The sequence below is a fragment of the Capricornis sumatraensis genome, chromosome X, assembly GCF_032405125.1.
Source record: "Capricornis sumatraensis isolate serow.1 chromosome X, serow.2, whole genome shotgun sequence".
Lineage (NCBI taxonomy): Eukaryota > Metazoa > Chordata > Mammalia > Artiodactyla > Bovidae > Capricornis > Capricornis sumatraensis.
The window spans coordinates 21,882,504-21,910,081 of NC_091092.1; the positions used below are offsets into that span (position 1 = coordinate 21,882,504).

The window sequence follows — 27,578 nt, forward strand, 5'->3', positions numbered from 1 at the left end:
GGTAAATAAATGAAAAATATATTCTCTTTGCTATTTTTATCACTTATATGACAATATTTGTTTGCTAAATTTAGTATTGATTGTTTCTTATCACTTAATAAGTATATTTTCTTTTATTTAGTTAAATGTTATGCAAGTTATTTCAACTTTTAGTAATTCTCTTTTTCTTTTTTTCTCTCCCCAGAAAGGATGGCATAATGAATCCAGTCTGTTAAATTTCCTCATCTCAATTTTAAACTTGGTTGCTTAAGACTGAAGCAATCATGGTGAACCTGAGGAAAGCAGTGCACTCATTCCTGTAAGGATGTTATTACCTATTATTTTTGAAAACTAACTTTTCAGAGTGGTTTGCTCAAAAATGTTAAACAGGTTTTTATATGATTATTCAGCTATATTTCCCTCAACATGCATAAATGACTTGCATACCAATAGACTAACATTGGCGTTTTCTATTCAAAAACAGTAAATGGGGAAAAACAATAATTTGAACTCCAATTAAACACAACCACTCATATGTTCAAACAAGTAAAAATAATCCTGATGCTGTGGTTGCTGTGGTTGCTGTGGTTGCTTTCTCTATTAATGTAGAAATGAGAAAAGGTTCTTTCCTTCCTAGACAAACTAAACAGCCAAGAGAATAAAGCATTTTTATAAGTCTCTGGTTTTTATGAAGAAAGTTGAGGTTTCAAAAGAATGGGTCAGAAGTCACGGAGTAGCATTTGAAGAATGTAGCTGGACAGAGAAAAGTAATACCATTCTCAGAAACCTTGAGACAATGAACCAAAAGTTGAAATCAATAGAATAACATAAAAGAGATAAGGAAGAAGTTGAATTCAAGTACTGAACATACTAAATGTGATCTAATCCAGGTATATTTTCTTTTTAATATAGTAAAAAGTTGGATTGTTTTCTTCTAAACCTACACTTTGAGGAATGGGGGCATGGCAAAAAAAGATCCAGGGCTCTGTAAACTCTGATCAGTTCAACTGAGAGGCCTTGAATTGCCTTACTCCTACACCATCTCCTCTATGATTTCTCCAAAAGTGCTCACTAAGGAAAAAGTTTATAGAGCAAGGTAAAAACAAAGTACATCAATGTTGGATTCTCTACAATATGTGCACTATAGTCCATCGTGGATGCCACTGAACACTGCAGTGACGACAGTCTCAAAGATTTGTGATTCCAAGTAAACTAGAGCAGACAGGAGAAGGAAAGTGAAGGACAGTAATAAAGAAGAGGAAAGAAGAGCCAGGTGTGGGGAAATGAAAGGACCAATGTTCCCACTCCATGTGGCTATGTCAACTTAGTATATAGCCATTGTTCCACATACCAAAATACAGGGATATATTGTGTGCTTAGTCGCTCAGTCGTGTCCGACTCTGTGATTCCATGGACTGTAGCCCATCAGGGTCCTCTGTCCACGGGGATTTTACGGGCAAGAATACTGGAGTGGGTTGCCATGTCCTCTTCCAGGGGATCTTCCCAACCCAGGTATCCAACCAGGGTCTGCTGCATTGGAGGCAGATTCTTTACCAGCTGCGCTACCAGGGAAGCCCTAGGGATACCTTAAAAGGCACCAAATTATTCTGGTATGAAATTAAAGAATTTGTGTCTCAATGGTAAAGAATCTGCCTGCCAATGCAGGAGACGCCAGAGTTGCAGGTTCAATCCCTGGGTGGGGAAGTTCCCTGGAAAAGGAAATGGCAACCCACTCCACTATATTTGCCTGGGAAATCTCAAGGAGAGAGAAGCATGGCAGGCTACGAACCAGGAGGTCAAAAAGAGTCAGACACTACCGAGCACCATGCAAGAGAAATAAGGGCCCATTCATCTCTGCTATTAATGCCCATCGTCATATGCCACACAAAAACTCAGTAGATTTAAAATGTACTCAGACCTTTAAATCAAATTATCATTATCTACTAAGAATGTGAGATTATATTTTCATTAAATATTTAGTAGCAATGAATAAATTATTTGAATTGTTTGGACAGACACTGTGATTTTTGTGTACATACTTTATGAGAATTCTGTGAGCTTAATAGCAATTAATGTGAGCTTTAGAAACAAGACCCAAATCACTCCTCTTTTGTAAAAGGACTGTATGTTTTTCATTAAGCATGTAAATGTTAGAAATTAGGTTTAATTAGAATACAGCTAATTCTTGATTGCAATACTATAGAAAATAGGATTTACTGCAGTAAAAATCATAAAAATTTGCTCATAAGTAATGCTCAAAGTGAATTTATTAAATTGAATTGAAACTAGGTAAAAACATGGCAGGATTATTCCCAATAATATTAATTTATTTAATAATTCACAGAAGATATATTTAGATTCTATAAACTTCCTCAATAATTTAATATTTGTCTCATGGACTGTTTAATAAAAAATAGAAATATATTTGACCAATACAGGTAGGCCAAATGTTTTGAATATTTTTCTATCCCAAAGTTCTAAGATACTCAAATTTTAAAATTCATAATTGAATGTAGTTTTCATATACTTTTGTTATATACAATTTATTTTGCATTATTTTACCATTGCTACAGAAATATGGAAGTACTTAGATGTTTTCACAATTTACTTAGGAAATTTGAAGTTGCACTGCATATCCTGTTAGGACCATATTCTATAGGCATAAGAATAAATATATTTGTGTTTCTGTAACTGCCAGTTGAGAATGTAGCATATTATTTTGAGCAGAAAGTCTTATGGGACTACCTGAAATGGTCATCAACTAATAGAAACTAATTTTTTTTTTTTTAAATTTCAGGAGAACATGTTTTTCATCAGTTAGGCCAGAAAACACTTTGGATTTAAAATGACTTTCTGAACCCAGTTCTGCATAAATATCTTCTTAAAATAAAACTAGGACTTAAATTTTTGACAAATTTTGAAGTACACTGAGTTACGGTATAGCTACCACAAAATACTTTGTTTTTAACTTTGAAGGTAGAAAGAATGTTTGCTCCAACATTTACTGAGGGCCTATTATGGCAAAGGTATTATTTTGAGACTTTACATTATCATTTAATTTTCACAAAAATAATGTCATAAAGATCATCCTTGTTTTAGAGATGAGGAAATAGATGTTCTGAAAGGTTAAGTGACTGGTCAAAAAAATCATTAAGATAATATAGCCAGGACATTGGTCACATGCCAAATGCAGCAAATACTGTGACAGAATAATCAAAGCTGAAAGCAAATACCTTGCTTCTATTTATTTGGGTCTTTATTTCAATAATTTCTATATACCTTAATCACAGATTAATTATGCTATAGATTTTTTGAATCACATATTATTTTAGCTTATTTTTATGTCCCAGGAAAAAATACATCCATCGAAAAAATTGAATGAATATCTCTCATATTTGAAAAAATTACTATGTATATCTCTTCCCCAAACATGATGCTTAGGATATCAGGTAGCTTTGAATAATGAGGAAGTAGTTTTAAGCTAAATGTCTGAAGTACTAGTTTTCATCCCCTGTAGAATGAGAAAGTTAAAATATGTTCATCATTTCTTTATTATCTTAAACTATGGAAAGTATATTCATAAGATATTAAGGGAAATAATTTTTAAATATGGTAGAAAATTATTATAATATTTTATTTAAAGTTAAATAATGCCAATAAGTTTTCAGGTTCAGTGTTCAGTTTTGATGGTTCAGAAAGTGTAGTGTGTGTGTATATATTATAGATACAATTATGATCATCATAATCATCTAGTGTTAACTACTTCAAATTTCTCTGGTGATTGGTAATAAGCAATAGTCAAACCACACATGTATTTTCCCTGTATAGAAATAATAGTTTTAGTTCAAAGAACAAGTGAATGAGATAATGAAATAAAAACATTTACATGGAGAAGTCACAGAGTCTGGATTTTGTAACGTTATATGTTCCATCACCCCATGCAATTTTCTTGCAAAGAAAAATTTTTAGCACATGTTGTACCAATAGAGGAAATTTTCTTCTCTATAAATATCAGGGTTTAACAGCTAGTACATATAGTGTACTTGTTGCTTAATATTCATTAAATAACTATTACTGAACACAGAATACACATAAGAGTCATTAGCAGATAATAATTCTTGCTTTAAAGCAGGAAATATTGAATATGCTTGTCTTTGTCTGTTTTGTTAAGGAAAATTAATGCTAGTTTTATTAGACACTTTTGGGACTTACATTGAGTATGTAAACTGAATAAATCGTATGTCACCATCAGGGGAAATTAATTTGGAATGTACAAAACAAAACCACATCTGTGTCTCTTGCGTTAGTCTGACATTTGGCCTGAAATCCTTATTAGTAAAAGTCTACATAAGTACCATTATGAGAAGTGTACATTTAAAATGACTTTAAGAAATTTGGTTTCCAGCATAGGAAAGCATCAAACCCATAGGAATTAATTATCACCACAAATCATCTTCTAGCCTAGAACGGGACCCAGAAAACACAGGACAGAAATGGGGATGGGAAGAGTGTCAGATAGAAGGAAAATGTATAGGACAACTATTAAAGATACCACAAGCCAGCATAAAGTCACTCAGCAAGTCAAATAATACTGTGGTTTCAGATTGATTATATAGAGTAAAAGTAAAACATAGGCTTTGTATCAGTGAGACCTGAGTACAGACCCTGCCCCTGCTACTTACTGGCTGTACTTCCTTGAAACAGTTACTTAACTTCTCTGAACCTCAGTCTCTCCATATACATAATAGTCAGTACTGACCTCATGAGGATGTTGTATAAGATCAAATGAGATTCCTTAAATATATATATATATATATATATATATATATTTCAGTAAGCTAAGAGCCTGACTCATATTAAACACTCAATAAAAGGATAGGAATAAGAAATACTGAAATTTAATTAAGAGAGTAAAACCAGTGATGTGATAATGATTGTTAAAGGAAAAAGAATTGTTTTATATAAGTAATTTATTAGGTACAAGTAATATAATATGTACCTGATTTTTTTTTTCTTAATTTTCAGTGTGCACCTGATTGGCCTATTGGTTTGGCAATGTGATATATCTGTGAGCCCAGTAGCAGCCATAGTAACTGACATTTTCAATACCTCCGATGGTGGACGCTTCAAATTCCCAGACGGGGTACAAAACTGGCCAGCACTTTCAATTGTCATAATAATAATCTTGACAATAGGTGGCAACATCCTCGTTATCATGGCAGTAAGCTTGGAAAAGAAACTGCACAATGCCACCAATTACTTCTTAATGTCCCTAGCCATTGCTGATATGCTAGTGGGACTACTTGTCATGCCACTGTCTCTGCTTGCAATCCTTTATGGTAAGTACCATTTTATTAGTTTTTCCATCTCAGGTCATGTCATAAGTTTCTGTCAAGTATTATAGTAAACAGAAAGTTAACTATTCTATTCATATCATTTGGAAAATTAAGGAAATTGTGTGACAGAAAAATTGGACATATCATATTTAAATAAATCAGTAGCAAATCAGTATTCAAAAAGCAAAACAAGTGTTTTATATTAAAATCATATATAGATACTCTGTTGCTTAGTGTCATTTCTAAACAATGACATTTGCCTTCCTATGTACAGAATCTGACAGTGAAACACACACCGACCCCTATGTTCTGGACATAACACATACCTAGTATCATCTTGTATAAAAGGAAGATGAAAGAAGCTTATCATCTTAAAACAAATTTTAAGTAATCTTAAAAGTTGGCAAACTAACTGCTTACCTCATAATAAGCACTCAATAACAGCTATTCTTCTTCTTCCTAGAGACTGTAATTCATATTTTTTACAAGGAGACAGGAATAAAAAATTAACAACTAATTATATAAGTACAAGGTCACATTATCACAATAAAAATTCAAGCATTTGAAAGTTTTGATGTAGGATTTTAGAGAGATTTCATTTTTCTTTTGATTTTCTGCTATATCTTTGCCCTATTCATTTTAACACTAACTTTTGTTTGTATGTAATATTTATAAAGAACAATCAAAACCACTTATACTAAACTGCTAAGTATCTTTGCTAGGAAGTTGGAGAACCCAGTTTGAATATCATTGCAGATATACTCATCTCACAAGGGAATGAAATAGACTCCCTGTTCCCTGCAGAGTATAATGGAATTAGACTGGAAGGTCTAATACTGGAAATGGATCTAGTTCTCAAATTCTAAAAGAAGATTACTGCATCTAAAAAGTAATCTTTCATGGAACTTAAAAATTAATTATCCTGTTCTAAATACACAGTGGTAATAGGTTATCTCAATAGGCATTTTATAAACAATATTCTCAGGAAAATGTACTTTCTTATAGTTACTGAGTTTTCATGATGCATTAATTTCAAAATATAAGCATTTTACCTTCTCTATGAGCATTTTACCACACTGTAGCTCCAAATTATGTAAGAAAAGGTCACTGGAATGAATGTACTTTAGAAGACATGCTTTGTTTTCTGGTGCCTGTTTTATTTTGTCAGTTTCTCCCTTAAAAATATATGGGTGATCAAAATATAGCATCAGCTGAAATCCAAATCTAACACATCCATTGCCACCCCTCCCCCAAGCAATAAAGAACAACAAAAACAAACTACACAATATCAACCCCAAATTTGGAAAACATCCAAATTCCAAATTATCTGTAAGCAGAAAATAAATAGGAGCTCACAATAGCTCTCTCTTAGGTTCCTACCATGTGCTGTTGTGAAGAGGAAGGCCAGTCCAATAAATACTAAATGAGAGAGAAAGAGAGACGAAAAGCTAGTAGGAGGCCTAAGATTGATCTCAACTCATTACAAGAAAGAAAGTTTACTGCAAGTATGAACATTCTGAAAAACTTCTCTGGAAGCTAGCTCATCCTTCAGGGAAGTGACTTGGAAGTATGCACAGAACTCAATAAAGCAATGTCGAGGAAGGAACTCTTTGGAGTTTGGAAAGGGTTAAAAGGGAGAGGTGACTTTTGAAAACAATGCACAGTGAAGGGAAAAAGAAACTAGAGGGGAAATTTTATCATCTTAAAAGACCAAAAAAAAAAGTCAACTTGTAAGGTTCCTTCAACCTTCCCCCCACTGCCGTCCACTGTACCCCAAAAGTGCTCCAATAAAGAAATCAGAGTTTGTTAACATAAAGAAAAGTGGGTGCTATTGAGCTTGGAACTTGGAAACTGCCCACAGACTGCTACCCATGTTCAAACAAATTCAAATATGCAAATAATCTACATCTATACCAAGCTACAATAAAAATAAAGCAGAACACAAGAATTTTTAAAAAAGCCATTTGATGAAAATTACCCCAAATAAAGAACTATCAAAAAAAGAAAGCTATAACAAAATAGTTCAAGAGAAACTAAATTTTCTCAAATATTGAAATATATATATATATATATATATATATATATAAAACCTTGAAGTACAAATCTAAAAACTGAGGGAAAAAAATGGATTTAAAACATCGGTCAACAGAAAGCAAAAGTTGCTTGAACCCAGGACAATAAATTAGAAGAAAAGGATAAAATAATATTGGAAATAAACATTATATTAATAGCACCTAAAGAGTAGATTAACATGAAAATGTAATAAGGAACACTAAAGAAAAATAGGGAAACAACAAAAAGAATGAAAATGAGATGAAGAAAGAAGTCAGAAAGAAAATGTTTAAGATGGAAGACCAGAAAAAAAAGAAAAACTCAAATGCATGTATAATGAGAATCCCTGAAGATGAAGAAAAAAAAAAGGTACAGAATTACAGAGTTAATATTTAAGACTATAATCTAGGAAAGTTCTCTAGAAATAAGACAATCTAAATATACATTTTGATAGCACCAAGCCAGTACCAATAATTTGACCTGGAGCAGTCAACTCTGAGATGTATCTGAGACATTGGGTTTTAAATATAAAGAAAAATCTTCAGGCAAAAATAAGAAATAATTTATCAAAGCAAGAGAATTAGACTGGCCTCATAATCAAAAAAAAAAGCAAAGCAACAGTGAGACAATATTTTATTGAAAGTCAACCACTTATGTGATATTCTTTCAAAAGCAAATTTATAAAGATAGAAAACAGATCGTCAGTTCACAGGGTCTGAAGGTGGGATTCTGGTTCTAAAGCAGCATTTACTTTGGTTCTATGGAACTGTTCTACATCTTGGTTGTGGTGGTTTTATTATATATATATATTTATAAAAATTTGAAAAACTATATATTCTAGTATGCAGTTTTAAAAGGGTAAATTTTACTGGATATAATTATACCTTAAATTTAAACATAGAAAAATACCTAAATAAAGTTTGAAACAAATATTTTGCATCCAGACAAATTGGCAATCAAGTCTATAAAAAGCTTATTTATTTTTTTAACTCAGGGAATTCTGAAACTTTAACTTCCTCTTAAGAAACTGAATATTGAGTGAGATTCATCTAACAAAGAGATGATTGAGAAATTTTCCTCAAAATGATAGATCACAATCATTTAATATATTTAATTTTAGAGCAAGGACAAATATAAAGGTGGTATAAGGGCATAAGAATACTGTCATATGTTATATGATATATATTATTTGTTATATACACTAACAAATTAGAAGCAATGCAACTAAAAACTGAGAAGAAAAGAGAAAGAGAAAGGGGAAGAAGAATGAATAACTTCATTCATTTTTCTCTAAAGAAAAGATAGATATTAAATTATACCCCCTAAAAAAATGGCAAACCAGAAAGTACCAGATTTTATAAGAAAACAGGGGGCTAAGAGTATTAAGCAGGATATAAATAAAACATGACATAAAGTTAACAACTAGGACAAAGAGACAAACCTATCTAAAACTAAAAGAAATGCAATTAACAGAAAAGTAAAAAAAAAAAAAAGGCAGAGGAAGAAACCAAGGAAAATAAGGCAATGTTTTTAACATTATATGATTGTATAACAAGACAGAGTTGAAAACAAACCTAACAGTAAGAGCAATACATGTGTAAGACCTAACTTACCATTAAAAAGAAAAGATTTCATGTTGGCATACAAAGAAAAACCTAATTATACCAACTTTATAAGATAACTCAAAACCCAGTGAATCATAATGATTTAAATAAGGGATGAGTGAGCAAAGGTATGCTAAGCAAATAGAAATACTAAGAAAACAGAAATCGTGATGTTGATATCTGACAAAGTGAATTTCAACCGGATAAAAAAACAGTAATAGTTTAAATTCATGATCCTTTTTTCCCAAAAAAGGATGCTTATTTATGATAAAAAAAAAAAAGCTGCAATTAACAACTAATATTTAGTGGTTAGGAATATCTATGACCCTAAAAATACAGCAATGCTATTTTTTAAAGGAAAAACCAAAGAAAATGGAAGAATGCATTTGTGGATTGTTGTTGTTTAGTTGCTAAGTCATGTCCGACTCTTTTGCACCAGGCTCCTCTGTCCATGGAATTTCCCAGGCAAGAATACTGGAATAGGTTGGCATTTGCTTCTCCAGGAATCCAACCCCCATCTCTTTCATTGCAGGCAATTCTTTACCACTAAGCCACCAGGGAAGTCTACATTTATGGATACATTCTACTAATAGGGGACTTTAGTATATCATACTCAGAACAAAAAGAAATGGACATGTAGATCTTACAGATGTATGTTAAACTTTATATCCTTATCATAGAAAGTACACCTTCTTCACAAGTGCACATGGAATGCTCACAAAAATTATCGATTAGGCGACAAAGAAAATATTAGAAAAGTAGAACTATTACAAAAAATTACTTTCTGATTTAAAACACAGTTAACACTAGAACTATTAACAACCAAGGTTTAAAGACCATCTGATCTTGAGTTATAACAAATTCTAAGCAACTGTTGGTTAAAAAGACAAATGCAAATTGAAATTACAAATTTCTTTAGAAATTTTACAGCATAAACTGCATATTAAAATCTATAGAATATACTTAAAGCAGTGATCAAAGGAAAATTCATATCTAATCACATTTATAAGTAAAACTGAAAGTATACAAATGAATTAAATTTCTAGAAAGCAACCTTGAAAGAAAAACTGCAAAGTAACCCAAAAGAAAGCACAAAGAAAATAACTAAAGATAAAATTAGAAATTAGAGGATAGAAAAACAATATACCTAATTCGTAAGTCAAAATCCCGTTTTTTAAAAAAGCAACTTTTAAAATAAAAATACTAGGTAACTTAAACAAGGAAAAAGGAGGAAATATAAATATTCAAAATAAGAAATAACAAGGAAAATAACCACTGAAGCAAAATAGATTTTTAAATCATTAGATTACTCTGTAGGTTTATTTGCATGTGAGCTCATTAAGAAAAAAAACCAGGTAATTTCCTGGAGTAAATCAGGTTAGCAAAATTGACCTCATTAGATATAAAAAGCAACAGAACAATTTCAGTAGAAGAATTAAAGTTATCAAGGACCTAAAGCGGACTTTCCAGGTGGCACTAGAGATAAAGAACCCGCTTGCCAATGCAGGAGACACCAGAGATGTGCGTTCAGTCCCTGGGTTGAGAAGATCCCCTGGAGGAGGAGAAGGCAACCCACTCCAGTATTCTTGCCTGGAGAATCCCATGGACAGAGGAGCCTGGCAGGCTACAGTCCATGGGATCACAAAGAGTCGTACATGACTGAAATAACTTAAGCATGCATGCATCACACACAAAAATCATCAGATCCAGATAGTTTCACAAGGGATTTCTATAAAACCTTCAAAGACTGGCTAGTTGTTGTAATGTTCCATAAATTGTTTAAGACAGTTGAAAAAAAAACTTATAATTCTTATATGAAGCATGCATAGGTTTAACATATAAACCAAATAAAGACAGTACAAAGACAGAATATTACAGACTAACAGTTAAGACAAATTCTTTATAAACAATTGGCAAACAGAATCCAATGCCACATTAAAAACATTATACTATGAACAACTGTAAGTAATTCCAGTAACTATGTTGGCCCAATATTAGGGAATCCCTCAATAAACTATATTAATATATAATATATTATTAGTGTCAACATTATCACTAATTAATATTTGTTAATAGTTAAAGCTAAAATATTATCAGTATTGATACAACTATAATATTCATGGCATTGTATTTATAACATTAAAATATAATTTTTAAGTTATGTGCTTTAGCTCTAAAGATGTTAAGTGAAAAAGTCTTTATCCTAAACATTCTAGAAAAGCTATAGTTAATGGAAGTAAATATGTGATAAATAGAATCTTCCTGATTTCTTTGAACTGGTTAACAAGTAGTAGAAGATCATCTTCTCAAATATATAACACATCTCCAAAATTTGTATACCTGGCTTTTTACCTAACCAATGATTTTTAAACTTTGTAAATTAAATATTTTTTATTCAGTTTTGTATGGCTTCCAACTTTGCTGTGTTTCTCCCTCTTCTGATTTTCTTACACCTAGCTGCTGACTCACTGATTATAAACTTGCCTGGTCCCTAAAAGCATTTAAGTTTGTGACAGGCCTCAGAGCTTGTGGGCACAAAAGAAACAACCTTGGTATCAATACCCTAAATTCACTAGCTTGTTTTCCCCATGTGCTAACAAAGTTACTTGAATCTCCCAGAAAGATACACACCTTCCCTCCAAATACCTCTAGAAGTCCCTAGGAGTTATCTCACATGTGATCATGAATAAAGTCAATGTTCATCATTTACTGCTGCAATTGTTCTGGGCTTTCATCAAGCATGTTTGTATTTACCCTCACCTGCCACTACTCACTGTATCTGCTCATCATACATCCCTCACTGGACATCATCACCTGCCACTGAGTATCCATCATCATATGCTGGGCATCTGCTGAGTACCGCCATGTCTGTTGGGAATCCACAGTCTCCCACCAGGCATTGTGGTCTCTGCTGATGCTCTGCCATTTCATCACCAGTGCCTTCCATGAGAATGCTGCTTCACCTGTCTTGAGTGCTATCACCTGGTACAGCCAAACCTACAGACCCTCAAGATACCTCAAGACAGTGCTGCCTTTGCTTCTGTCTCTGTTTTATTTAGTATTCCTCAGGAAAATTAGGAATATGGAGCATGCTTTGTTATCTAAACATTGAAAAAGCAATGCTTGTCCTTGCCCTCTTCACAAAATCCCTCTGTAAAACAACTCTACTTATTTTTTTCTTTTCTACTTAATGTAGTCTCCTCAGGATTTACACATTCTATAGGGCTGGTCTAAAGTATATGTGCTGAGACCTTAATTTCTGTCCTCAGGTATTTACATAAAATACCTCCTGAAAGGCTAAACAGTGACATTATCAGTCTTGTAGTCTAGCACTTATCCCTATACCTGGTATTTTTAAATGAATAAATGAAGGCTTCCTTCCCTCCTGCAAATCAGTTCATGAGGTTGGATACTTTGGATTTCCCAGCCCCACACATTTACACCTGTGAATCTTTACTTACAAAAGTCTACTCCCAATATTCCCTTTCCCAATGTACTTAGTCATTTCACTATGGCTCTTTATCCTGGGGATGGGGAGAATTTTCTTTACCAAGTACATTTCAATTACAAGTTTAAAAGGAAAGAGTGGCACTCAGTATATTTATAGAAACTTACAGTGACACATATTAAAGAACACGATCCAGAGGTCCTGGTTGTTATTATTTATACCTTGCTATAATTCTTTGTACTTCCTCTCTCTTTTTTCCTCCTTAGAGCAACTTCTCCAGATTAATTACATCTTTAATTCTCCAACAAATTCATGATGCAATCTTGCTTAACATTCCAGTTCTACTTCCAAAGGTCATTTCACTACCGGCAGATAGGCAGCACTGAGTGCTCACTCAGTGTTGAGCCCTATTCTAAGTGCTATACATTTACTAGCCACATTTAACAGGTAGGAAAATCAAAGCACCAAGAGTTTAAGGACTCCCAGTGTTCTGTTGTCAACTCGAGAGAAAGCCCCCTACATTTTCAACATTAAGAGGAAACTCTTGTCTATCTTCTCAAGTTAGGTTTGGGTTTCCTGGTGGAGAGTCCATTTCTGACATTCTAAATTTTCACTTCACTTTATCTTTTACTTCTATTTGGCTAATCTCAAACATAATTCCTGGTATAGGTATTTTTTGACTTTGGAAAATCTCATTTTTCATGGAAACTTTCAGAGGTGTTTTTTTTTTTTTATCATCTTATAATGTGTCAATTCCTAAAAAGTTAAATTTTCAGCCCTTATTTCCAAGACTCTTTACCCTAAGCCAGTGTATGTAATCCAAGAGCCTTTTAACTTGGTTCAATAATGATAGAGATAATGACAACAATACTTATATAGCTAACTTTAAATGAGCACTGTATAGGAAGGAAATCTTGTCTGGGGCCCTGCAAATTAAATTGGCAAAGGATAGTTTAACAGGAGACAGTTAACAGGAGAAAGACAGTTTAACAGGAGAAAAAGGTTTATTACTTATGCATACTGAGTCCTTAATAGAAAATAAGTGAAAACCCAAAGAAGCAGTTAAACCTGGGGCTGTAAATATTTTAACAAAGAGCAATAAACTATAGAGAAGTGACAAGACAAAGGAAAACAGTTTAGGCTTCTAAGTGCAGTAAATGTGGGAAGGTAACTATATGTGGGAACCTAATGGAAGATAAGGGTTATGTTAAAAAGGTTTGTTATGAAGCCTCAATCTTGTGTAATCTGGGGGATACCTGTGTGTCTCCAGAGGCTGAGTCATCCTCCTCTTCCTGGTATAGATTGGGAGGCAAACACCTTCACAAAGGGAAATTTATACCCTGCCTTTAAGCAGAAAGGGGAAGGTGAAGAGTTTTTCCTGTATTGGCTATTTCTCATTTCCTCAGCTCAAAATAATCCTCATGCCAAAAATGTATATTTAGGGGTGGTGTGCTCTGATCTCCTTCAGCACTAATTCTGTGTCTATTACCTTGTTTAATTCCCACACCAACATGTAGGTAGAATTTTACATTTTCCCCATTTTACAGATAAGGAAAATGAAAACACACAATTTACCTGATTTTAGGACCATGAGAGGCTCATCATATTCATTCTTACTTAGATCAATGACATTAATGGCCCCATTCTGGGACTTCCCATGTGGCTCAGTGGTAAAGAATCTGCCTGCCAATGCAGGATACCCATAAGACATGGGTTCCATCCCTGGAGTTGGAAATGGCAGCCTACTGCAGTGTTCTTGCCTGGAAAATCCCATGGACAGAGGAGCCTGGTGGGCTACAGCCTCTGGGGTCACAAAGAGTCAAACACAACTAAGCACACAAGCACCTCCCCCTGCTACTCAGACTGATATTTTTACCACTCATCCCTGGAAATGTGAAACTTAGTATATCTTCCTGAAAAAACAAATGCTGATTCTTGTTTCCTATCTTGATAAAGCTTTAGAGATACAGAGTTCCACAACTAAGAAAACAATCCTTTTTATATTCAGCAGTAATTTCTCCAAGACCTACAATGATGATAATATACAATATCTTGGGTGATAGATACTCTTTTAGATCCATAGTTTTGCTCAAAATAATTTCTTTTCAGTACATATTAGATTCTATTAACATCTCCTTCAGACACAGTTTAAAGATCCAGGTTTCAATGCCTTTGTTGCCATGAGACTAGAACATAGAATTAAGAGGGTGTGGGGGAGGGGCATAATATATTTTCAAATAGTTGAAGGATTTTCATGGCTCCAAAAGGTGAAACCAAAATAAATGATAAAAGATACAGAAAGAAGCAGATTAGGGTTCATTAAAATGTTCTTTAACGAAAAGCTCTTTCAAAGAGAGGAACCACCACATTACTGGAGGTTATATAAGGAATTTCTGTTTTGAGTAGGAAGTTGCACTAGGTATTTTCTGTGTTTCCTTTTATGTTTTCAGATTGTATAATTAAATTTCTACAGATGTCACTTTGAATAATTTATTTGGAGTCTGAAATTGTCATTACGGAAGTAGAAAGACAGTGCCTTTGTGAATGATTATTGTTGTTTGTTGTTTAGTTGCTTCGTCATGTCCAACTCTGTGCGACCCTATGGACTGTAGCCTGGCAGGCTCCTTTGTCCATGGGACTCTCCAGGTAAGAGTACTGGAGTGGTTGCCATGCCCTCCTCCAGGGGATCTTCCCAACCCAGGGATTGAACCCAGGTCTCCCTCAATGCAGGCAGATTCTTTACTGCTGAGCCATCAGGGAAGCCCTGATGTGAATGATAGGGAGATGAAAAGAATCAATATTTCATACAACAGGGTTACATTTCACATGTGCTTTCAAGAGACCTTGGGTGAAAAACCTACTCATTAATTATATAATATTTTAACAACTCGGAATACATTTTATCTCTTGTTGCCATCTAAGGAAACAGGAAAGAAAATTTGCTTAGAATGAATGGACTGAATATCCAAAACCCTCAGTCTTAAACATTATGAGATGAATAAGAATAGCCTACTTAGACTTTATCTCAAAGGGCAGTAATTCAATCCTGAACACTGTCTTTCATGTGCTAAACAGAATATCTTACAACAATGAATCTGAATCATTCTCATTTATATCTCTGTATTCCTAACAGTGCTTGAACTGTGTAGTATCTAGGTTCTTGGACTAATTAAAATTGACTTATTTCTTTTCCTCCTTACTCAAATTTATATATTCTGCAAGTGCTGAAATTTGTTTCATGTTCCAAGATAAGAGAAATCTAAAATCTTTGCACTCTAATTCTTCTGCACTCAAAATACAGACAAGAAAAGCTGATCACATAACACTAAATTCCAAAAATACATTTCACAAATTGTTTTTCCATGACTTGATGCCATTTTTTTAAGTAATATCACCAAGACAGTCAAAGTTAAATAAGTTTTTTTTCAGTGTGAATATTCTCACTGAGAAATATATATATATTTTTAAATTTTTATTTTTACTTTATTTTACTTTACAATACTGTATTGGTTTTGCCATACATTGACATGAATCCACCACGGGTGTACACGCGTTCCCAAACATGAACCCCCCTCCCACCTCCCTCCCCATAACATCCCTCTGGGTCATCCCCGTGCACCAGCCCCAAGCATGCTGTATCCTGCATCGGACATAGACTGGCGATTCAATTCTTACATGATAGTATACATGTTTCAATGCCATTCTCCCAAATCATCCCACCCTCTCCCTCTCCCTCTGAGTCCAAAAGTCCGCTATGCACATCTGTGTCTTTTTTGCTGTCTTGCATACAGGGTCAAATATTTAATAAAATAGGAAGTGGGAGCAGAATTTTAATTATCAGCCTATATATCTCTATTTTTATTCTTTAATTACATGACAAGAAATATTTGAGTGTCTTTATGAAGTGTATACAATTTCAAATGAACCCAAACCATTGAAGATCTACGTAATTATGAGATCAAAGCTACTGTGGATTTTAACGCTATTCAGAATGAAGGAGGAAAGGAAGCATTCTGAATTAGGTACACATGAGATAAATAGGTCAGGACATCTTCTGTAGAGAAAAAGTATTCCTTATTCTAGGTCAAGTTCATTTTGGAGCCCTTTATCTGCTAATACACACACACACACACACACACACACACACACACACACACACACACGGAGTTTCTCCTCAAAATTATGTGGCATAAAACTTGAAAGAGAACTAAAGGAAAGGCATTTAATGTTCATTAGGCACTTATTCATTTCTTGATTTTACTTAATCCCATCTCATACACTCTCAGCTTAAAATCTTTGTATTTGTAGGCAAAAAGGACTTTTCTGGATTTCCTATTTTAGGAACAGGCATAGAGGAGGAAACTAAATATGTGCTATTAGGCTAATAGATGAAGCTAACTTTCATGTATACAATTTCAAATGGAAAATATATGCAAAATAGAGAACAGATATATAATGAAAAGTAAATTCCTTATGTTCTTTGAAGTTTTTCTTGTGATGAGAGAGAGTGAACTTTCTAATTTTCAGTTTCTCAAAAACCTAGGATTATAATCTCTATACTTACATGAATTTCACCAGTGGGTGGCATATCAGTTCAATTCAGTTCAGTCACTCAGTCGTGTCCAACTCTTTGCGACCCCATGAATCACAGCATGCCAAGCTTCCCTGTCCATCACCAACCCCCGAAGTTCACTCAGACTCACGTCCATTGAGTCAGTGATGCCATCCAGCCATCTAATCCTCTGTCATCCCCTTTTCCTCCTGCCCCCAATCCCTCCCACCATCAGTCTTTTCCAATGAGTCAACTCTTCGCATGAGGTGGGCAAAGTACTGGAGTTTCAGCTTTAGCATCATTTCAGTGTTGATTCTTTTAATTTATTGTTGAATTTGGCTTACTAACATTTTTGGGGGGGCTTTCACATGTACATTCATCAGGGATTTCAGCCTGCAATCTTCTTTTCTTGTAGTGTCTTTCTCTGGTTTTGGTATTAGAGTAATTCTGGCCTTGTAAAATGAGTTTGGATGCATTCTCTCCTCTCTTGTTTTTTAGAAGAGTTTGAGAAAGATTGGTCTTAATTCTTCCTTGAGTTTGGTAGAATTCACCAGTGAAGCCATCAGTCCTGGACTTTCAAGTATTTTTATTGCCTTCATGAGAAAACATTTCCTCATTTTGCCACTCTGGAATTCCTATACTTGTGAATACTTCTTTATAAGTCTTTAATTATAAAAACATTTTAAACATAACATTGTCCTATTTAATAAAATTAAATGGTTACTTAATATTATCGGCCACTTAATCTATATTCAGTTTTCCCAACTGACTAAAATTAAGATCTAAACAAGTTGCTTCATTTAAATTAAGACCCAACAACAGCCACACATTTCATTCATTTCTTATGAAACCATTCTTGGAAAGGCTTGGTTCTAACCCTTAGGAGAGGGAACATTTATCAGAAGAAAATACAAAGTCAAGGATGTACTTTAATTGCAGATGAGAGACTTACACATGTTTTAGGTTTAAGGGAAATCAGTATGGATTATGGCTTATAAAACAACCCTCCCAATGTTCAAAGGTCTAATCCAACAGTGACTATTAATTCCAGTTCAGCCTGGGGTTCAGGAGAAAAAGCAAAAGCTCAGACTGGGAAGAATGAATTTAGAATGGTACCAGGTCAGTTAAAAAGCCGGAGGAGAAAGGATGAAAGTTCTTGGGCAAACCATCAATAATGTAACTTGGCTTTACTTTGGGGATGCCACACTTTTGGTGAACAACTCTTATTTGTGAACTGCTTTTCTATTCTGAATTTTTACATATCTTTCCACTAGTTAACACCAAGGAATAGTATAAAAAGCACTGAAGGCCTTGTCTCTATTTTCAGCTTTGCCAATAACTATGATTTTCTGAAGCCACTTGACTTCTTTGAGGCTCCTTTTAATATTTTGTAAAATGAGAGGACTGGATTAGATGTCTTTAAAATTGCTTTTATCTCTAAAATATGATGATTCTAAGGCCTTCCTTAGGTGTGTGTATACACATACACACACAATAAACTGAGATTATCATCAATGACTGAGTGTATCCTTTTTGCTTTCCTTACCTGAAAATCAAGCCCACAAGAACTTTCTTTCCCCATCTCTCATCATAATCTGTTTTATGGAAAGACTCTAAATTTAAAGACTGATGTAAACTAATTGGTAGGAAAGAAATATTACCCTTTCTTCCCATTAAAATTCAAGATAAAACATTATTACTATGACAGGTTGTATTTGGTTTTTGTAATAAGAGCCAGTATCATAAGTGAAAATACCTGAAAAAAAAAATAGCTCTGAGGGAGTGGAAGCAAAATAGTATATTGTGATTGAAAATAACCATACACAGTTTCCAAAAGTTAAACTGTGGAGTAAGCTTTGTCAAATTGAAACATAAGCTCTTAAATCATCTAAAAATTGAGATAACTTTGCAGATATCATGGAGTCATACACTTTTGCAAGAATAAAAGTTATGTTTATCAATGTACTTTTGGGATGTGAATCAGATATTTCAGAGATCACTTTTCTTGAACAATACGATAGCTCCATTCCAAAAATTTTAATTTCATTTTCATTTATATCATACTTTTTATTTTTTCATTTTTTATTTTTATTTTTTTAGATTTATTTTTATTTTTTATTTTTTTAATTTTTATTTTTACTTTATTCTACTTTACAATACTGTATTGTTTTTGCTATACATTGACATGAATCCAACAGGGGTATACATGAGTTCCCAATCCTGAACCCCCCTCCCCCCCATATCATCTCTCTGGATCATCCCCGTACACTAGCCCCAAGCATCCTGTATTCTGTATCGAACATAGACTGGTGATTTGTTTATTACATGATAGTATACATGTTTCAGTGCCATTCTCCCAAATCATCCCACCCTCTCCCTCTCCCTCTCCCTCTGAGTCCAAAAGTCCATTCTATACATCTGTGTCTCTTTTGCTGTCTTGCATACAGGGTTATCATTACCATCTTTCTAAATTCCATATATATTTGTTAGTATACTGTATTGGTGTTTTTCTTTCTGGCTTACTTCACTCTGTATAATCGGCTCTAGTTTCATCCACCTCATTAGAACTGATTCAAATGTATTCATTTTAATGGCTGAGTAATACTCCATTGTGTATATGTACCACAGCTTTCTTATCCATTCATCTGCTGATGGACATCTAGGTTGTTTCCATGTCCTGGCTATCATAAACGGTGCTGCAATGAACATTGGGGTACATGTGTCTCTTTCAATTCTGGTTTCGTTGGTGTGTATGCCCAGCAGTAGGATTGCTGGGTCATAAGGCAGTCTATATATCATACTTTTTAGTCAACCAAATCAGATAGCTGAAACCAGAGTCCACCCTCTGACTGAAATTAAACATTTTCTTTTATAAGCTGATTACATAAATCAGATAAATGCTAAAATGCCTTTCACTTTGTGCATCTAATCCTATAGCTATCAGATTTGGTTTCTGTATCCTGTCTAAGATATGCATCTAAACTAAATTAAAACCTTTATTTTACTCAGAGGTCTCCCCATACTATCTTATTCTGTGACCAGCTTCACTGTATTTAACACCTTAAACATGTTCTTATGGATCCAGAAACAACTAGTAAGTCACAAAGATGGAAATGTCATAACGATGATAAGAAAAAAAAAGGAAAGAAAACAAAGGTCATAGTTAAACTATTCTAACTCATGGGTCAAACCACAACCAATTGAAAAAAAAAAAAAAGCACAAACTACTGAATATCCGTTCTTGTCCAGCATTGAACAGAACAAAGTGGGATATAGAAAAGTGTGCCCACGAGGGAATTTTTCATATAATTATGTGTGTGCATGTGTGTGTTTGTATGTGTTGGTGGGAGGCAGAAATGTACATAAAGAGATAATGAGCAATGTGAGGTTATGTGCTAATGATGCAAGTGAAGGGAAAGTCACTCAGGCGTGTCTGACTCTTTGCAATTCAGACATGTTCCATGTCCCCATGGAACATACGGTCCATGGAATTCTCCAGGCCAGAATACTGGAGTGGGCAGCCTTTTCCTTCTCCAGGGGATCTTCCCAACCCAGGGATCAAACCCAGGTCTCTCAAATCTCAGGCAGATTCTTTACCAGCTGAGCCAAAAGGGAAGCCCAGTGATGCAATGTACTGAACATATAACAAGTAGTACAGAAATTCAGAGGAAGGACATGTCTCTGTGGTCAACTCTGAGGTCTGATGATAATAAGGTTCACAAAGGCAGCATTCCAATGACAATAAAATAGACTGCATATTCTCCCAGTTTCTGAATTACTATATAAGTGGTCCTTTTCATACTTTAAATATGTTATTCATAAAGTCCACTCAATTTTGAGGAGAAAGAGAGAAAGGCAATTTAATTACACATGCTTTCAGGAGAGCATCTTTTTATTAATAGTTCATTTAAATTACAAGTGGTTATATCTCTGTAACTTTTAGATATATATTCTTAACACACTACTATCTAATTATTGTAAAGGAAAAAAATAGATGTAGTTGAAAATGTTGTGACAAATGCTGTGGAACAGAAATATGATGGCAAAAACATTATGATAAAGACTTACTAATATTTTGAAAAGTTTTCCCCCAATTGTCATCTGCTACATTAAAAAATGGCACCAAAACATAAATAAAATTATCATGAATAAAGTGACCAATAAATGTACAACTGCCCTTATAAGGGCCTTCTCTAAGCAGAGACATTACTTTGCCAACAAAGGTCTGTCCAGTCAAGGCTATGGTTTTCCAGTAGTCATGTATGGATGTGAGAGTTGGACTGTGAAGAAAGCTGAGCACTGAAGAATTGATGCCTTTGAACTGGTGTTGGAGAAGACTCTTGAGAGTCCCATAGACTGCAAGGAGATCCAACCAGTCCTTTCTAAAGGAGATCAACCCTGGGTGTTCTTTGGAAGGAATGATGTTAAAGCTGAAACTCCAGTATTTTGGCCACCTCATGCAAACAGTTGACTCATTGAAAAAGACTCTGATGCTGGGAGGGATTGGGGGCAGGAGGAGAAGGGGACGACAGAGGATGAGATGGCTGGATGGCATCACCGACTCAGTGGACGTGAGTTTGAGTGAACTCCGGGAGTTGGTGATGGACAGGGAGGCCTGGCATGCTGCAATTCATGGGGTTGCAAAGAGTCGGACACGACTGAGTGACTGAACTGAACTGAACTAGTCCTTATTAATTATAATTTTAAAGTGTTGAGATTAAGTACTATAAAGTTAACTTATCTCTATACTTTTTCTGAAAATTTTGATTGTCCTTCTCTGCATTCGTACTTTATCTGCTTTTAGTCCAATCAGTTTTATGTTTATAGTTTTATGTTCATTCTGAACAGTTCATAGGGCCTAAAGGGAGAATGGCCTTTGAAGATGCTTTCTGGGATCATGTGTCAACATTTCAGGTCACCAAGTATTTATTGAATTCTCTTTTGGTATTAGGCCCTGTTGTTAGCATTAGGAATATAGAAGTAAATAAATAGGGCTCTAGCCCTTAGGGAACATACTCACATTCAGAAAAATATTCAAATAATTTAAACAAGTCACACAATCTAGTATTTTATTTTTTAATTAGTGTCACTAGATAAAACATTAATTTTCAACATAGGCCTTGAATAATTTCTGGAGAATTTTCAAAATCACACTGTCTAAATTCAGTGACTCTGACTAAGGGCAGCTAAAGGAGAGCTGAAATATCTGGTTCTAATTAAAATTCTTGAGGCAAATAATGACTTCATAACATTCCTTAGGAAAAAACATTAATTTTTTCAAAGATATATAATGCCTATGACTATGTGACAAAATGTTTTTGGAAGGAAATAAAGTGCTGCATTGCTTTTGGGTGTTACTGTTAATGTAGGAATGGGTATCATTCCTTTTCCAAAGAGGTTTTTTTAATAATGCAAGTATTAGAGATGACTTGTCAGTCTATTTACATTGACAACTATCAATAAACAGTGGCAGTTTTTGAGGTGTTGTGATACAACAGAAAGTAGGTTTTGAGGACTTTCCGGGTGGTCCAGTGGCTCTAACCCCAGGCTCCCAATGCAGGGGACCTGGGTTCAATTCCTGGGCAGGGAACTAGATCCCACATGTCATACTAAGAGTTTGCATGCCACAACTAAGACCAGCAAAACCAAATAAATTAATTGTTAATAAATAAATAAATCTATTAAAAAAAGAAAGTGAGCTTTGTACCAGATGAACATGGGTTTAAATCCATATATTACCATCTTCTTACCTTAGGTAAATCATCTTTTATTTCTAAAAAACAATTTCTTCACCTATTAAACTGGGAAATAAATATCTAAGTGGTATGGCACTGAGAGAGGTTGTACACAAAGAATATCTGGTACTGAGTATGTGTGTGATATTTTACTTAATGTTAATAAAATTACTCTTAGGAAGGAATTGATTTTAGTAGAATCTTATTTTGAAAGCCTTGAATAAAAGTGATCAGGCAAATTATATTGAAGTTCACATGTCACAAACTTCTGAGAATCTGTCCCAGATGAATGATAGGTTAGTAGAATGAGATTTTTAAAAATAGAAAAAAAGACTACACTATCTCATAAGTCAGATTACAAGTGGAAGTACCTTACAGCTTTGTGAATTGTACTGGATTAACATTTTTGTGTACAGCATATATGACTTGGTGGAGTGGGAAATGATCATACATAGTTCATGCTTTAATTCATATATATATCTTTTCTGCCTTTTCCATATTAAAAAAAGTTTGTATCTGTCATTATGAAAATAGAGCTATGTAGATGAAACTTCCTTCATAAGAGACAGTGGCAGACCCTCTGGGACACAGATGGAGGGTTGGCTCTATAGCACTCAATCTTTGCTCTCCCAGGTCAGGCATGGAGGACTAACTTTCAGGCTAGTCAACCACTTCCCATTTTGAATCTCTTTACTATCTCTTAGACTCCACATAAACAAACCAAAATATGGAGAATAAAAAAATATATAGGGCTAAATAATCAAAGAGAATATTAGAAGTTTTGTGTCTAAATCTTGTATCCTTAATCATTGACTGACCAACCTCCCCAGGATTCCATTTCCAAAGACATTTAACAAAACATAAAATCACTACTTGTTGCAGCATTCATTTCCAGTTGTCTTTGAGGTAGGCCTTTGAGGTAAGGAAAGGTGCACAGGCCCACACTGGTTCAGTGCTCTGGAGAACTTATGAGGACAGTTGAAGCATGAGCAGCAGAAGTATGTTATCTTGGGTGGAAAACTATAGATGCTATCTTAAATATTTAACACATTAGTTTGTTTTTAAACAAGTTTGTTAAGTACATGAAACGGATGATTTTTTTGAGCTTTCAGAAGGAGAGGAAAAAAAAAGCTAAATGCCAAAATGGATACACACATATAGATAGTATATGACAAAGCAGGTACTAGAACAAATCTGCCTCCCTTCCTTATGTTCATTAGAACCGAAGAATGCTGTCTCCTGTGCCCTGCAGGTTGGAAGAAGACTTAAGCGCCTGTTAACAGTAATACATAAAATCTCCTATGCAACTTCTTATTTTAGGTAAAAATTCTTTCAACTCAAGCACGATCACTGCTTTACATGGACATTGGGGCCTGGGCTCCTTTAGACTCACACTGCACTATTCTGGAAAGCCGCTTGTGGCCAGGGGGCGGCAGGGCAGTGTGTGTGTGTTGGGAGGGGGTGCAGTAGTTGTACTCGAAGATTAGCAGCTATTTCAAATGACAACTCTACATTTCAATGAAAATCTCTCTAGTTCAGAGTTTAGTTTCCCTTTTTGGACCTCAACTTATTTTTAAGGGATTTAGAGGCATTTCATACAAGATGAGACTTTATAGGGTTATTTAGCAATGAATTCTGTTTTCTGAAATTATAGCAGTGTAAGCTTTTTTGAACAATCCTACCAAGCAAGTATAAGTAAGGAATTATCAAGGCAAAATTTTAGTCAGGAGTGGAACCCACACATAGACTCAGGACTTTTGCAGAAATTTGCTTAAAAAGGGAGTTTGGAGTATGCAGACAAGAATTCAAACAGAAGATCATGCCCATTTTAAGCTGGCACCCTAAAGGACTATACTGTGTTATAAGAGTAAATAAGAGATAGACCAGAATCATACCCTAATTCCTAGGGTCTTCCAAGAAAGGTAATTTGGAATTACTGGGAGGAAGGAACCTGTCCCTAATCAAAAATAATCACAAGCCAGAACTCACAGCGATTTTCAGTAGTCCAAAAATTCAAGCTATAAACTGAGCTGATAATCATGGAATATTATCCAACCCTCCAGCGATGTCCCAGAGGCTCTGCCACTGTCTCTTATGGAGGAAGTTTCATCCAATAGCTCTATTTTCATAATAACAAATACAAATTTTTTTAAACATGGAAAAGGCAACAAAGACATATGATAATATTAATATGAACAAGTGCCCCTGTGCAATAATTGTTTGGTTCAGTTGGTCAGTCATGTCCGACTGTTTATGATCCCATGGACTGCAGCACTCCAGGCTTCCCTGTCCATCACCAATTCCTGGAGCTGACTCAAACTCATGTCCATCTCATCAGTGATGCCATCCAACCCTCTCATCCACTGTCATCCCCTTTCCTCCTGCCTTCAATCTTTGTCAGCATCAGGGTCTTTTCTAATGAGTCAGTTCTTCACATCAGGTGGCCAAAATATTAGAGTCTCAGCTTCAGCATTAGTTCATCCAATGAACATTCAGGACTGATTTCCTTTAGGATGGACTGGTTGGATCTCCTTTCAGTCCAGGTGACTCTCAAGACTCTTCTCCAATACCACATTTCAAAAGCATCAATTCTCTGTTGTTCAGATTTCTTTATGGTCCAACTCTGACATCCATACATGACTACTGAAAAAACCATAGCTTTGGCTAGATGGACCTTTGTTGGCAAAGTAATGTCTTTGCATTTTAATAAGCTGTCGAAGTTGATCATAGCTTTTCTTTCAAGGAGCAAGAGTCTTTTTATTTCATGGCTGCAGTCACCATCTGCAGTGATTCTGGAGCCAAAAAAATAGTCTACCACTGTTTCCATTGTTTCTCCATCTATTTCCCATGAAGTGATGGGACCAGATGCCATGATCTTCATTTTCTGAATGTTGAGTTTAAGCCAACTTTTTCACTCTCCTCTTTCACTTTCATCAAGAGGCTTTTTAGTTCCTCTTCACTTCCTGCCATAAGGGTGGTGTCATCTGCATATCTGAGGTTATTGATATTTCTCCCAGCAATCTTGATTCCAGCTTGTGCTTCATCCAGCCCAGTGTTTCTCATGAGGTACTCTGCATATAAGTTAAATAAGCAAGGTGACAATATACAGCATTGATGTACTCCTTTCCCAATTTGGAACCAGTCTGTTGTTCCATGTCCAGTTCTAACTGTTGCCTCCTGACCTGCGTACAGATTTATCAGGAGGTAGTTCAAGTTGTCTGGTATTCCCATCTCGTTAAGAATGTTCCACAGCTTGTGATCCACACAGTCAAAGGCTTTGGCATAGTCAATAAAGCAGAAGTAGATGTTTTTCTGCAACTCTCGTGTTTTCAATGATCCAACGGATGTTGGTAATTTGATCTCTGGTTCCTCTGCCTTTTCTAAATCCAGCTTGAACATCTGGAAGTTCATGGTTCACATACTATTGAAGCCTGGCTTGGAGAATTTTGAGCATTACTTTGCTAGTCTGTGAGATGAGTGCAATTGTGCGGTAGTTTGCACATTCTTTGGCATTGCCTTTCTTTGGGATTGGAAGGAAAACTGACCTTTTCCAGTCCTGTGGCCACTGCTGAGTGTTCCAGATTTGCTGGCATATTGAGTGCAACACTTTCACAGCATCATCTTTCAGGATTTGAAATAGCTCAACTGGAATCCCATCACCTCCACTAGCTTTGTTCATAGCGATGCTTCCTAAAGCCCACTTGACTTCGCATTCCAGGATGTCTGGCTCTGGTGACTGATCACAGCATCATGGTTATCTGGGTCCTGAAGATCTTTGTATAGTTCTTCTGTGTATTCTTGCCACCTCTTCTTAATACCTTCTGCTTCTGCATCAATAAGGAGATAGTAAACAATGCAAGGAGATCCAACAAGTCCATTCTGAAGGAGATCAACCCTGGGATTTCTTTGGAAGGAATGATGCTAAGGCTGAAACTCCAGTACTTTGGCCACCTCATGAGAAGAGTTGACTCATTGGAAAAGACTCTGATGCTGGGAGGGATTGGGGGCAGGAGAAGGGGACGACCGAGGATGAGATGGCTGGATGGCATCATGGACTCGATGGACATGAGTCTGAGTGAACTCCGGGAAGTGGTGATGAACAGGGAGGCCTGGTGTGCTACGATTCAGGGGGTCGCAAAGAGTCGGACGTGACTGAGCAACTGAACTGAACTGAAATAAACTGAAACAATGCATTTGACAGAAATACAAAATTGAGGAGGTAGTTCATAAAACAAACCCAAATGGGTAATAAACATATGTGAAGATGCTCAAACTTATTCGTAATCAGGGAAATTAAAACTAAAGTCGTAAAAGTCACTCAGTCATCTCGGACTCTTTGCAACCCCATGGACTGTAGCCTGCCCGGCTCCTCTGTACATGAAATTCTCCAGGCATGAATCATGGAGTGGGTAGCTGTTCCCTTTTTCAGGGGATATTCCCAACTTAGGGACTGAACTGGGGTCTCCTGCATTGCAGGTGGATTCTTTACCAACTGACCTATCAGGGAAGCCATAAGGAAATATAGGACATTTAGTTTTTATACACATAGAGAAATTTCTGTCAGAATTTTAGTTCAAGGTTTTAAGAAGATAGCAGAAGATAAAGAAAGATGATAAGCAAGTCATGAAAAATTTAGTCACAAGAAAGTCTTTATGATTTCACAGACCAGAAATATTTATTTGTTGGGTACGGAAAAAAATGAATTAGAAGATCACAGATGCTTGAGACAATGTGTCTTAAGTATAGGAGATTGAATCAAATAATCTGGAAAAAGAAAGCTACAAAGTTGTCATGTAATTTTGTTCTAAAAAGTGTATCTTTTTCTAATGATTCAAAGCTAGGGTTTTCTGGAATCTTCCCTGGTGGTCCAGT

The 27,578-nt window shown here is 35.2% G+C and overlaps 1 protein-coding gene across 1 annotated transcript in view; it reads left to right on the forward strand.

The window, feature by feature from the left end:
* The first annotated feature begins 263 nt into the window (after nucleotides 1-263).
* The window catches only part of HTR2C (5-hydroxytryptamine receptor 2C), a 148,799-nt gene continuing 121,484 nt past the window's right edge, over nucleotides 264-27,578 (forward strand). The window contains exons 1-2 of the mRNA XM_068962802.1: nucleotides 264-298; nucleotides 5,005-5,318. Coding sequence (XP_068818903.1) covers nucleotides 264-298; nucleotides 5,005-5,318 — 349 coding nt within the window. The remainder of the gene's footprint in view (nucleotides 299-5,004; nucleotides 5,319-27,578) is intronic.